Here is a 14,607-nt window from a genome sequence, read left to right on the forward strand (position 1 = left end):
CATTTTTATAGGAAACACTTAAAACATCATTGAAAACACTTACTAAAAAAAAACACTGAAGCACTAAGATATCAATAAAGTGATATAAAATATTTATGCGTGGAAGGAATATATATATCTATTTCTACCAGAAAAAATCTATAAAGTCATTGAAATTCTAAAATTCTAACCAAAACATATAACTCAACAAGCTGATCCTAAAAGAGGGAAGAGAGATCTCAGAATAGCCAAAATAATTCTGATGAAAATAAAGAAGGGGTTGGGGAACTAAGCCTACCATGCATCAAGACATTTTATAAAGTTTTAAGAATTAAAACAATGTGTATTGATATAGTAACAATTGTCAGAGCAACGGAACAAAATATTTAAACCAGAAACAAACCCAAGTAAAGAAAATTCAGGGACTTCCCTGGTGGCACAGTGATTAAGAATCCACCTGCCAGTGCAGGGCACACGGGTTCAATCCCTGGTCCGGGAAGATCCCACGTGCCGCAGAGCCAACTGAGGCTATGCACCACAACTACTGAGCCTGCTCTCTAGAGCCCGTGAGCCACAACTACTGAGCCCACGTGCCACTACTACTGAAGCCCGCACGCCTAGAGCCCATGCTCTGCAATAAGAGAAGCCATTGCAATGAGAAGCCTGTGCACTGCAACGATGAGTAGTCCCCGCTTGCCGCAACTAGAGAAAGTGCACGAGCAGCAACAAAGACCCAACATAGCCAAAAATAATAAAATAAAATAGGCCAAATATATATTTCTTATTATATCATAATATCACACATACAATAAAGGGTAGGGAGTTAGAACTTCAAGGGAAAAATATTTTCATTACTATTATTTACTGTGAAAGTATTTTTTGTGTTCTTTATACCTTGATGAAATACTTTTGAGACTTATAAGACCACCAAATATAAACTGCATTTATTGTGTAAAAATTAAGAATGGCTCAGGCTCTATAATGGTAGTTGGATGTAAGATGTGCTAAGTCTCAGCTTCTAGAAGAGTTTATTTTGAACTCAATCACCCTTTGAGAGAAGACATACCAGCTCGCATAATTTCATCAACCAGGAGAACGTTGGTGGCAATCACTGTGCTGAGGGAAAAGATGACAGGGTGAGTAAAGCTTACCAATCCACTCTTATCTTTCCCCCCCAGAAATCTTCAGCTACTAATGACACTTTGTTCTGCAATGATGTTGGTGTGAGATAAGACAAAGCTATTATAAATACAAACATCACCCCTTGCATTATAATTTCAACTCATTTGCTGATAAAGCAGAAGCCTAATTTTATATTCCAGCAAAACTGAGCTCATTTTTAGCACAGCATTTGATCTTTTTCCCACTATGCATGTGGTACTATTTCAGTAAATGTCCTTCTTTCCCTTCTCCGTCAAATAAACAGTAAGATTAACATTTCCCATAACTTACACTGATAGAACTAAAATCTAAAAGGGACTGTAAAATGACAGAAGCTAGTCTTAATAACTGGATACCATGCCTTTTCATACAATTAGCCATTTTCCACTGTAGCAGGCAAAAATAATAGAAAAATCTTAATGTTATCAATTATGTCCTTAAAAGTCTTTCTTTTTATTAATACAAACTTACCAAGAGTGAAGAAGTTGTTTTTTCACACAATAATTATCCCAAACTCCTGCATCTGCTGCTACCATTGGCTCACCTGTAAAGGAAAAACAAACTATTTCAATACTACAATTTTGATATATTCTATTAATATTGGCTGTATATTCTAACAGTATTTAATATACCACCAAAATTACTATTATCAAGGTCACCAATGACCTCCATGGTGTCAAATCCAAAGGTCAATTCTCAGACCTCATCTATCAGCAGCACTTAACACAGCTGATCACACCCTCCCAACTGCTCTTTCTTCACTTGTCTTGTAAGACATCACACTTGCCTGGTTTTTTTCTTTTACACTAGTGGCTCCTTTTCTGTCTACTTTGCTGGTTCTTCCTCTTCCTCCTGAGCTCTTAGAGTACCCAAAGGCTCAGTCCTGGATTCTTCTCTCTCTACGCTCACTCCCTGGATGATCTCATCCGATCTTCCAGATTTAAAGCATATACACTCTGACGACTCTCAGGTTTTTATCTCCTAGCCAGACCACTTTCCTGAGCTTCAGACTTGTACATCCAACTGTCTATTTTAAAGTCTCCAGATACTTCAAACTTAACTTTGCCAAAACTCAATGCTGACCTCCGGCCACCACAACATGTTCTACCCACAGTCTTCTCCAATGCAGTTAATAGCAATTCCTTCCAGTTGTTCAGCTGACTCCTCTCCACAGAGTAGCAAAAGTGATCCTTTTAAACAGATTTAGACCATGTCACACCTCTGTTCAAAATTGCTCCCTATTACACCACAGAAAAAGTCAAACTCTATACACTGGCCCACACGCCCTTGTGTGATCTGACCTTCTATTACCTCTCTCATCTCCCTCCTCCTCAGAAACACCAGACAGTGGCTTTTCCACTAGCTGTTCCCTCTGCCTAGGACATTCTTTCCCTAGTTCCCAAGTGGAACTTGCTAACTTTCTTTGATTTTGTTCAACAGACATTCTCAGTGAGGCCTATCCTGACCACCCTCTTCCCATTGAAACCCCCTCCCCACACTCCTGTGCTAGCATTCACAATCATCCTTACACTGTTCCTTTATTTTTTTCACAGAATTTATTACCTTTAAAAATGTTAAAGGAACTTATTTATTAAGGTTATTATTTACTGCCTATCTTTCCCTGCTACAACATAAGCTCATAAGGGAAGGGTCTTTGTTTTGTTCTGCATGAATCCCGAGTCAAATAACAAGCATTCAATAACTATTTCTTAGTGAATGAATATTTGCTTTTAAGAAGTTCAAAAGTAAAACAAAGGCACCCAAAATTTAAATATAAAAGTCATCCAAACCTCCACCCCCTTACTTAAGTTCTGGGTCCCTGTAGTAGAACCTCTTTTTTTATTAAGCAGCTGATTTTTCTTTACTTTCTTACCTGTATTCAAATCTATTCCAACAGGTTGTTTTGATTCTGAATGCTCAACCTGAACTTTTACTAGTGTTTCCTGCAGGTCATAACCAGAATTCTGAGCAAGAACCTTTAGGAATAAAAAATAATAATAAATATATGTATGGAATTCCTTCATATATATTTTTGAATATCACATATAAAAAATAAGGCACTGCTCTCCAGTCTTGTGAAAACACATCCATAATAATCATCTCCTTTTGAAGAATTCCATTCTTAATCTAAATCAAATTATTTCATGTACCTAGTAACTTTTATATTTAAACATTTTCCCTATGTACATCACACTAAATTCTGACGAAGACTAGTTTCACCACCCCACCCTGCTACATTAATTTCCCTGTTAGGGAACTGCGGACTGAAACCACCATTTGCATAAGTTGTCTTACAACAGGAGGTCCCGATAAGGAACAGGGAACTGACAAGGTGCCTCCACAACCAACCAGAAGAATTTGGGAGAGGCCAAAAAGAGGGAGGAGACACTAGCCCATAATATGCCCTGACAACCTCCCAGAAATCCGCATGCTGGAAGCCATCTTGACTGAGAGATGTGCACGCCCACCAGGAAGGGCCTTGAGTCGGGCCAAATATGGCACAAGCAAGATGATTGGCCAGAGACAACCTGGAAAGCAACTCCAGCACCATAAAACCTGAGACTGCAAGCCACGAGGCAGAGCAGCTCTCCGGGGTTCCTTTACCCTGCTGTTCTCTGCTCGAGCGCCCAAGTCTTTTGCTTTATCAGTATGTGTGTCTCCTGGGACAATTCATTTCCAAGTGTTAGACAAGGGTCCCCGAAGGGGTCCCTCTCCGGTAATACCTCCTTGCAAAAGATTTTTTTAAAAATGGAAGGAAGTAGAATGGTATTCTTGTTTGCTTGGTCCCTCTAGCCACATGTTTTCTGGTTTTTCCTGGGTACTTGCTAAACCTACCTATCTGCATTGTATCTGTGCCCCTCATTCACATGAGGAGTTATGACCTGTGGCAACAGGGATGGAGATACCTGCACTCCAAGCGAGGTTTATTTCCAAGTGGTCCTAAACCAACAGCTGATGAGTGAAAAGGTACCACCAAATGTCTACCAGATTTACCAATATGTGTCAACCATAGGATCGTTACTGACTTTGCCTCTTCAGGGGAAGAAAAAAATGGATATCTAATTCACAAAGATTCAACATATTATTAATAATTTTAAAGCAATTATCACAGACTTTGCTAGCATTGTTAGTAATGTTTTAATTCATGGTAATAGTATATTTGAAAGAGTTCTCTGTGTTTCCAAGTAGTTCACAATCAGATTAAGGCAAAGGAAAAAAATGGTAGTTCTCTCCTTCTGTTGATACATGGAAAAAAACTGGTTTATCTCCTTTTCTAGGAATTATAATGACAATGACAAATGCAAGCCTGAAGTTCTCACTTCCCATAATTTAAAGTGCTAATACTTTGGATACCACCAACATAATAAAGGTCTACTCAAAATCTAATTAAATTTTATATTCTACACTTCTTCATTATGATTAATCATGAACCATTTTTGAAGGAAATTTTTGGAGTTACTTCAACTTTTGGAGCTCAGAGATGGAAGCAAAGTGGTAATTTAGCCATTTCATGAAACTCCTACAAGAATTCAGAGCTGTTATCCTAAAAACTTCCCTGCTTTAGCTATATAATATCTTAAACAAAACTGTGTAGGGAAATACAAATACCTATCTTTCTACTCTACTGTTATACATAATATGGGCAATTTAAAATTAATTAGACACTTTTGTCTAAACAGTTGTTCTTTGGCCATTAGGATAGTTCTACCTTAGGGATAATGAGTAAAGCATCAGCAAAAGCTTGGACTCCAAGACGAGCTCTTCCTTTTATACTGTGCCTGTATGTAACTAGAGCTTCAGCTATTGCCACTTCAACTGCACCCGCTCCTGGAACCACACAACCTATTGGAGGGAAAAAAATGATTGGCAAAACATACTGCACAGAAGAAACAGAGAAAAAAGCAACTAGCTATTCATGTTCTATTATCTTGTCTGCCTCTAAAATGTATTTAAATATATACAGAAATAAAATAAGTTGCACAGCTCAGCGATCACTCAGATGTTTTATGAAACATCCTGAAGTTATACACCATTAAACAATTAACATAGTACAGACAACAGCTGGCTACAAACAGTTTATTTCATTGTTTACAGAGTAGACATTTCCTCCACCTTCATCCTTCTTTATGACTGTATTTAAAAGGTAGTTATTTATAATTTATGGTGGCAGGTAACTAATTATAAGATCTGATTTGAAAAAAATGTTAGGCCAACATAATTTGGCCATAGTTTTTGGTATGGAATTCTCAGGACTCAAGGAAGTATTTGCTTTCTGTACTGAAGCAGAACCCAAACTTTCAGAGAAAAAAAAAAATTTCGGTATTCTTATTATTCTAAGGCAAAAGCTCTGGTTAAATACATCAATTTTCACATCAGGATATGACTCTTATACCTGCTGGTATGGCTCTATAAAGTTTTTGAATTTGTAAACTTTGAATCAGTAAACTTGGTTTGGAATCACCCATTTTTAAAACAAAACAACACAAAAAGAATCTCTCCTTTTATTCCACATCATTTTTAAATTACTACCCCCTTTCTCTGCTTCACTGTACAACATAACTGCTCAAGAGAGTTGTCTACCCACAAGGTAATTACATCCTCACCTCCCATTCACACTTTTTAAAAATTCCTTGTTAAATACTGAATACATACAATATTTACATGTATAAGAATAAATGCACAAATAAATGTACCCATGTACCTACCACCCAACTTAAGAAACAGAAAATTACCAGTAGCTTTGAAAACTTCCCTGACCCCATTCTCCTGTGAAAACAGAACATACCAAAATGTGTGGGATACTACTAAAGCAGTACCTGAAGAGAAATTTATATCACTAAACACCCATACTAGAAAAACAGAAAGGTCTCAAACCAATGACCTCAGCCTCCACCTTAATCAAACTAGGAAAGGAAGAGCAAATGAATTTTAACGTAAGCAGAATAAAGAAGACAGTTAAGATCGGAGTGGAAATCAATGAAATAAAAATAACCGATGTCAGAAATGAAAATGGTGTAGAATCTATCACTACAGATTCTACAGATATTAAAGGATAATAGGGGAATATTATGAACAATTTTATGCCAATAAATTTGAAAACTAAGATCAGGGATTGGCAAACTTTCTGCATAAGGCCAGAAAATAAATATTTTAGGCTCTGTGGACCACACCATCTCTTTTGCAACTATCCAATTATGCTAGCATAACACAAAGTCACAGACAATACATAACAAATGGGAGTAACTGTGTTCCAATATAACTTTATTTACCAAAAATAGGCAGCAAACCAGATTTAGCTCATGGGCAGTATGATCTTAACTTAGATGAAGTAGAAAAATTTCTTGAAAGACACAAAGTACTGAAGCTCACTCAAGAAAAATAGACAACCTGAATGATCCTGTATATAGATACAGAGATTGAATTTGTAGTTTAAAATCTTCCCATGAAGAAAACTCCAGGTATAGAAAGCTTTACTGGTGAATTCCACCAAACATTTAAGGAAAAACTAACACCATTTCTATATAAGAGTTCAACACTTTCAGAAAATTAAAGAGGAAAGAATACTTTCTGAGGCCAGCATTATTCTAAAAGCAAAAACGATAAAGGCATTACAAAAATATATATACACATGGGCTTCCCTGGTGGCGCAGTGGTTGAGAGTCAGCCTGCCAATGCAGGGGACACGGGTTCGTGCCCCGGTCCGGGAAGATCCCACGTGCCGTGGAGCAGCTGGGCCCGTGAGCCGTGGACGCTGAGCCTGCGCGTCCGGAGCCTGTGCTCCACGGTGGGAGAGGCCACAACAGTGAGAGGCTCGCGTACCACAAAAAAAAAAAAAAAAAAAAAAGAGCTTACCATCTTCAGTGGCACTTTTGATGGCATGAAGACCATCCCTTACCGCAACCTTGATTTGTGTGAGAGTATGCTTATTTGGTCCTTTAACCAACAAGGTGACAGAGAGAGGGTAAACACAGTCCTCAATAAAAGTGTATTTTTCCTCATCCTAAAGGATAATACAAGAAGATATAACTTTAATATGTAATGTCATTATGAAGTCAAGACCTAGTTTATAATATTAGAACCCAATCTTCACGTGAATTTCTCTTATCAAGCATAACTAAATATATGTGAAAAGCAGTTAAGATATATTTGAACTCGTAACAAACACTTAGGTAAGTAAATTGTAAAATCTATCCTATGGATTCTCAAAACACTTAGTATTAAAAAAAAAAAAAAGTTTACTGTTCACTTCATAACCACTACCCACAGAAATACTCACTGATGTATACTCATGTACAAGACCAGCATGTCCCAAGCAATCTATACTGAGGTCTTCAAGAGAATTCACAGCCATTCCACCACAAGCAAGACAGAGTCTGAAAGTACATATATGTCACCATAGCTTTGGTTATGGAAAACACGAAGACTAATTTCTTAAAGGTGAAAAGATAATCTAACACAGTAGACTGCATTTTCACTGTATTCTATTGTTTTTCAAATCTGTTTTAAGAAGATGAAAACCTTCTGAGGTTCTGATGAAAAAAAGTTCTGAGGGGGGTTAACAATCTTAATTTTTAATAGTTCCATTATTTACTGAAACTACAAAAAAAATTTGGAATTTGTATGGTACTATTTTGCTCCACAACACTTATGTAAAAGCTAAAGGGAATACACATGGGACAATTTCAATTTAATCCGTCAAAAAATTTAGGATTCATAACTATCTGCAAGCTTACCTTTCCATATTTCTTGTTTTTGCTCTACGAAGAGCTACTATGCCATGTTTTTTAAGAGCATCTAAGGAAAATGGATCAATTCCCTATAATCAAATTAGCATAAAAGTTACAAGCAGGTTTTAAGCCAGTAGTTCTCAAACTTTTTGGTCTCAGCACTGCATCACTACCTTAAAAATTATTAAGAACCCAAAGAGCTTTCATTTATGTGAGCTGTATCTATAATATTTATCATATTATAAAATAAAATGGACATTTTTGAAATATTTATTAATCCATTAAAAATAACCATAAACTCATTTATGTTAACATAAATAACATTTTTAATGAAAACTTATTATAAATCCCTAAACAAAAAAATACACCATTCCCTGGTGGCGCAGTGGTTAAGAATCCACCTGCCAATGCAGGGTATACGGGTTCGATCCCTGGTCCAGGAAGATCCCACATGCCATGGAGCAACTAAGCCCACGAGCCACAACTACTGAAGCCTGCGCACCACAACTACTGAAGCCCACATGCCTAGAGCCCATGCCCTGTAACAAGATAAGCCACCACAATGAGAAGCCCATGCACCACAACGAAGAGTAGTCCTCACTCGCCACAACTAGAGAAAGTCACACGAAGCAACAAAGACCCAACGCAGCCAAAACAATTTTTTTTAATGAAAAAAAAAAAAAAAAAACTGTGAGAGTAGTGGTGTTATTTTACATTTTTGCAATTTTTTAAAATTTCTATCAATAGAAAACAGCTGGATTCTGATAGCTGTTTCTGCATTCAGTTTGCTGTGATACGTTGTTTTGGTTAAAGTATATGAAGAAAACCTGGCCTCCACAGATATGTATTGGAAAAGGGAGGAATATCTTAATAGCATTTTCAGATAAATGTGGATATTCTTCTTTGACCAAAATTCAACAAGTGATAGTTTCTTCAAGGTTAGTTTCCAAGTGGAAGATGAAACCCCATCAATGAACTTTTCATACTCCCTCACATTAAAATCCATTTGTCTATCTTGCACTTTGAATGGATTACTGATTTTGTTAAATCATGCATTTTTTAGTCATATAGAAAATATTCACTAAGTTAAGGCAGAGTTTCCAAATGTTGACATATTTCATGGTTATACAATATAAAAAAATATCACATTTGTGGGACTTCCCTGGTAGTGCAGTGGCTATGACTCCCAATTGGTGGTGCTCCCAATGCAGGGGAACTAGATCCCACATGCATGCCACAACTAAGGAGACTGCATGCCACAACTAAGGAGCCTGCCTGATGCAACTAACACCCAGCACAACCAAGTAAATAAAATAAATAAATAGTTTTAAAAATATATCACGTTTGCTAATCATCACTAATATTATCAGAAAAGTCTTTTAAGTACTGGAAAGCTGTCAAGCCCATAGTGGCAGATACAAGTTTTCCAAAATTCTAATTTTTGTCTGAAAGCTCAAATGTTATCATTGCCAACACATACTGCCTGTTGTTTCCTTAAAGTGACAAGACTGTTTCATTCATTTCTGAGAAAAACCTATCAAATACCTATGCCTAAATAACCATTCTGTCAGTCATTCTTTCAAGTAAAAATGGCATTCCATGAAAAAAGTGGCTACTTTAGCTTGCAACTCAATTACATAAGAGCTTTCCTTCAAGACCCTTATTTTGAAATGTAGCAGAAGTATTTTGTGCATAATTCACATTTCGTGACACAGAATTATAAAAGGATGCATCCATTCCTGGGTGTATTTCCAGAAAAAACAAAAACACTAAGTCGAAAAGATACATGCACCCAATGTTCACAGCAACACTATTTACAACAGCCAAGATATGGAAGCAACCCAAGTGCCCATGAATAGATGAATGGATAAAGAAGATGTGGTATGTGTATACAATGGAATATGACTCAGCCATTAAAAAAAGAATGAAATACTGCCATTTGAAGTAACATGGATGAACCTAGAGAATATTATGCTTAGTGAAATAAGTCAGAGAAAGACAAATACTGTATGATATCACTTACATTGTAGAATCTAAAAAATTATACAAATGAATGTATATGAAAAACAGGGACAGACTCACAGATATAGAAAACAAACTTGTGGTTACCAAAGGGAAAAGGGAAGTTGAGGAGGGACAAATTAGGGTATGGGATTGACAGATATAAGCTACTACATATAAAATAGATAAACAAAAAGGATATACTGTATAGCACAGGGAATTATATCCATTATCTTGTAATAAACTATAATGGAGTATAATCTGCAAAAATCACTTCACCTGAAACTAACACAATATTGTAAACCAACTATCCTTCAATTTAAAAAACATAGGATGCAAATTTAAGGATCAAAATGTAATAAAATTATTAAGTTTTGCCACTTCATCAAGACATTTTTAAATGAAACTGCCCTTTTTGTGTGCAGGGTGATGTGGCAATAAAGAATACGATGACTAGCACAGTTTGGTGCTACTGCTTTGATTTGTGCTAAGGTGCCAGCAGTTTTACCTATCATTGCTTTTGCATCAGCATTGCAGATGTCAACGCAATGTAAAGCCTTTTTTTTTTTGCGGAACGCGGGCCTCTCACCGTTGTGGCCTCTCGCGTTGTGGAGCACAGGCTCCGGACGCGCAGGCTCACCGGCCATGGCTCACAGGCCCAGCCGCTCCGCAGCATGTGGGATCTTCCCGGACCAAGGCACGAACCCGTGTCCCCTGCATCGGCAGGCAGACTCTCAAACACTGCGCCACCAGGGAAGTCCCATTATTATTAATATTATGAAAATAGTTTTGACCTCACCGGCCCCCTGAAATGGGGTCCACAAACCACACTTGGCAAAACACTGAAGAACATTTATGAACAGTAAAAATCTAAACTTTCTGTCTCACCTTTTGATTAATGAAAAATCCTTTATTGGACTGAGCACAGACTTTGTCTTCCAGGTCTATTATTTTTTGTACTCTATCATCAATAAATTTTCTTTCAGCTTTTACCAATTTCTCTTTCTCTTCTGCAGTCTTATAAAGAAACCAGAGCTCACCTCTCTAAAAGATTAATAAAAACAAGCTAGTGAAGGCAAGGTAGGGGAAGAGGGAAAGGTAGAAAGAGTTTATACTAAACATTTGGGAGGTAAGAAAGGGATTAAAAAACACTTTTAGAAAAAAACAATTTCAAAGGATACAAAGGATAACTGACATATGTACGTTTTTTCATATTCTAGTGATACAAGTAAGGATAAATGCATCTTGTACTCGCTTCCTCATATCTAGATGACGGGCACCATGATCCAAAACTAATCCTCTGATCAACCTATTAAAAATATGTAATGTTTCTTACTTTGAATATCCACTCTAAAATTTGGTATAAAATTAAAACTATACTCTTGAAGTTGTAACATATCTGCCAGGGCAGTTGTTACACACTGTTTCCTTATACCAACTTTAAGCCTAACACATAATTAGTAAAATTAGGAAAGAGAACCTATTTTAACACAGTGTGACTGTGAAGTCACAATGAAAAGTCAACCCAGAATTATTCTTTAAATTATGTGGCTCAAACGTGTGACACAGCTGATCAAGTAATGAAAGGTAGGCACACAATGAGTTTCTTAGGAACATTTCTTCAAAATAATTACATGGAACAACTAAAAATTGTTAACCTAAATGTCCAACAATAGGGCATTGTTCAGCAGATAATGACTCAACTATGTGTTAGTCATGAAAACCATGTAATAACATGGAAAAATATTTACAGGGGTAGCTAATAAGCAGAGAATGACAAATTACATATAAAGCACGATTATAACTATTCTTTTAAAAAATAAGCACCTTGGGGGACTTCCCTGGTGGAGCAGTGGTTAAGAATATGCATGCCAATGCAGAGAACATGGGTTTGATCCCTGGCCCAGAAAGATCCCACGTACCGTGGAGCAACTAAGCCTGTGTGCCACAACTACTGAACCTGTGCTCTAGAGCCCAAGAGCCACAACTACTGAGCCTGCATGCCACAACTACTGAAGCCTGCACACCTAGAGCCTGTGTTCCGCAAAAAGAGAAGTCACCGCAATGAGAAGCCCGCCCACTGCAACGAAGAGTACTTGCCACAACTAGAGAAATCCTGCACACAGCAACGAAGACCCAATGCAGCCAAAAACTAATAATTAATTAATTATTTTTAAAATGCACCTTGGCATTGAAAAGGAAAAATGGAAGAAAACTAAGAGTAGGGTTATGCTTGGGTGGTAGGAATAGAGATAATTGGGCGGGGGCGGGGGCGCTCTTTTCCTATTTTCCAAGTGATCTTTCAAGAGAAAATATTTTTATAACTTTTAAAAATTAATTTATACCCAATTAGGAAATGCATTTCTACTTATGAATCTTTTATAACCAATATTTGTTACACATTCATGTAATGAAATAATTTTTAAAATAGTTAAGCATAGTTATAGGGAATTTTTCAAAATTTTCATCTAACTAGATTACTCCAACTCCTAACTGAATGTGAAGATACTTTATTTAGGAAGAAAAAACAAACTATATGTTCAATATTCTTCACTCTTCAAGTCTCCTTCACTCTTCCCCTTCTTCTCACTCTCAGCAAATGATCTTGTTTCTTTGAGAAAATAAAAACACTGTCCCATCACTACCTCTACCAATCCACCTGCACTTGAACCTGAACCTCCAATGACTAGGAATGAATTGCCCATGCTCTTCTCTAAGGTTAACCCCTCTGCTTGTGTACTGTATCCCATTTCCCCTCTCTGCTCCCGCAACTGTCCCCTCTTCCCTCACATCAACTGTTCCTGCCTACAGGAGCATCCTCATCAGGGAACAAACTTGTCATAGTAATTCCCATCTTTAAAACAAAAAATTCTCCTTCAACCCCATTCCCATATGCCCTTCTAGCTACTGCCCCACTTATCTGCTCCCTTTTAGAGCTAAACTTCTCTGAGTTGTCTACATTTGCATCCTCACTTCTTCCCTAACCATTCTCTCTTGAGCCCACCTTCAATCTGACTTTCACACTCACCCCTTTATTGAATCAACTTTCATTAAAGCCACTAAAAAACTAAACGTTCTCCAAATCTAATGGTCAATTCTCAGTTCACAACTTGTTCATCAAATTGTCAACCGCATGTGACATAGCAGATTATTCTCTCCTTCTTGAAACACTTTCTTCTCTTACCTTCTGGGACACTATTCTCCTTTGGCTTTCCTATCTCACTGACCACCCCTTTTCAGTCTTCTCTGCTCAGTCCTCCCTATGTTCTCAATTTCTAAACATTGGAGTTTTCAGAGCCAGTCTTTATACTTCCTCTTCTCTCTATCTACATCACTTCCCAGATGATCTTATTAACTCTCATAGGGACTTCCCTGGAAATCCAGCGGTTAAGACTCTGTGCTCCCAGTGCAGGGGGCATGGGTTCAATCCCTGGTCAGGGAAATAAGATCGCACATGCTGCACGGCAGAGCCAAAAAAATTTAAAACTCTCATAGTTTTAAGTCATCCACACACTGATGACTCCCAAATAAATATTTCCAGTCCAGACCTCGACCCTGAACTCCTGACACCTCTCTTCAAATCCTTATGCAACATCTCCACATGGACATCTAATAGGCATCGAAAACATAACATTCCCCAAGCTAAACTCTTGATTTATTTCCCCAAACCTGCTCTTCCCAGTCTTCTCCAACCCAAGAAATGGCATCTCTGCTTTTCCAGCTGCTCATGCAAAAACCCAAGAGACATCCTTGAAATCCTCTGTTTCTGTCACACTCTATGTGGAACATCAACAAATCCTATTGCTCCTTCTTTCGAAGTATACCAGGATCCAAATCTTTTTTCTTTTCTCACCTGTATTACAACAGATTCCTAACTGGTCTCCTGCTTCTGCCCTTGCACCTCCCACCCTTCTCCACAGTGTACTCCCCACACAACAACCACGGAGATGCTTCTGAAGTATAAACCAAGTACTTGTTGCCCTCAGCAATGGTAAGGCAATTTGGACCAACCCTACTACCAAAAGCAACTAAAAATGCTGGATTAAAAACAAGAGCCATAAAACAGTAAAGAGCTACAAAAGTTTTCTTTTCAAAACTGAAAACAAAACAGGAACTCCAAGAGGTTAAGTAGATAACTGCAACCACTCACCCTAAAGCCATCTGACAATTCAGGCGAATCTGAATTTTGACCTCATAATGAGAGGGGGACAGAATTTAAAAAGCTCAAGGCTCATCCAAAGTAGAGAGTATAACAGTAAGACCCTTTTCACATTAAACTAGAACCTCAAAGGCTACATCAGGGTACAAACCAGCAGCCCTCACATGGACTTGCAGTTAGAATTCACAACTGGTTAATCAAAAAAAAGCTCAAGCTGTGGATTTAGTTTAAAGTCATCCCTGGGCGAGGCTTCCCTGGTGGCGCAGTGGTTAAGAATCCACCTGGCAATGCAGGAGACACAGGTTTGAGCCCTGGTCCAGGAAGATCCCACATGCCGCGGAGCAACTAAGCCTGTGTGCCCCAACTACTGAGTCTGTGCTCTAGAGCCCATGAGGCACAACTACTGAATACGTGTGCCACAACAACTGAAGCCCGCGTGCCTAGAGCCCGTGCTCCACAACAGGAGAAGCCACAACAATGAGAAGCCCATGCACCGCAATGAAGAGTAGCCCCCGCTCGCCACAACTAGAGAAAGCCCGCACGCAGCAACAAAGATCCAACACTGTCAAAAATAAATAA

At 37.9% G+C, this 14,607-nt stretch overlaps 1 protein-coding gene across 1 annotated transcript in view; it reads right to left on the bottom strand.

The window, feature by feature from the left end:
• CCT6B (chaperonin containing TCP1 subunit 6B) overlaps positions 1–14,607 on the bottom strand; it is a 58,041-nt gene that overhangs the window by 34,411 nt on the left and 9,023 nt on the right. The window contains exons 5-10 of the mRNA XM_067021807.1: positions 7,418–7,514; positions 6,994–7,141; positions 4,850–4,983; positions 3,014–3,116; positions 1,612–1,684; positions 1,046–1,095 (exon numbers count right to left, since the gene is read on the bottom strand). Of these exons, the coding sequence (XP_066877908.1) occupies positions 1,046–1,095; positions 1,612–1,684; positions 3,014–3,116; positions 4,850–4,983; positions 6,994–7,141; positions 7,418–7,514 (605 nt within the window). The remainder of the gene's footprint in view (positions 1–1,045; positions 1,096–1,611; positions 1,685–3,013; positions 3,117–4,849; positions 4,984–6,993; positions 7,142–7,417; positions 7,515–14,607) is intronic.

This window comes from Kogia breviceps, chromosome 19 (genome assembly GCF_026419965.1).
Source record: "Kogia breviceps isolate mKogBre1 chromosome 19, mKogBre1 haplotype 1, whole genome shotgun sequence".
Taxonomy (NCBI): Eukaryota; Metazoa; Chordata; class Mammalia; order Artiodactyla; family Physeteridae; genus Kogia; species Kogia breviceps.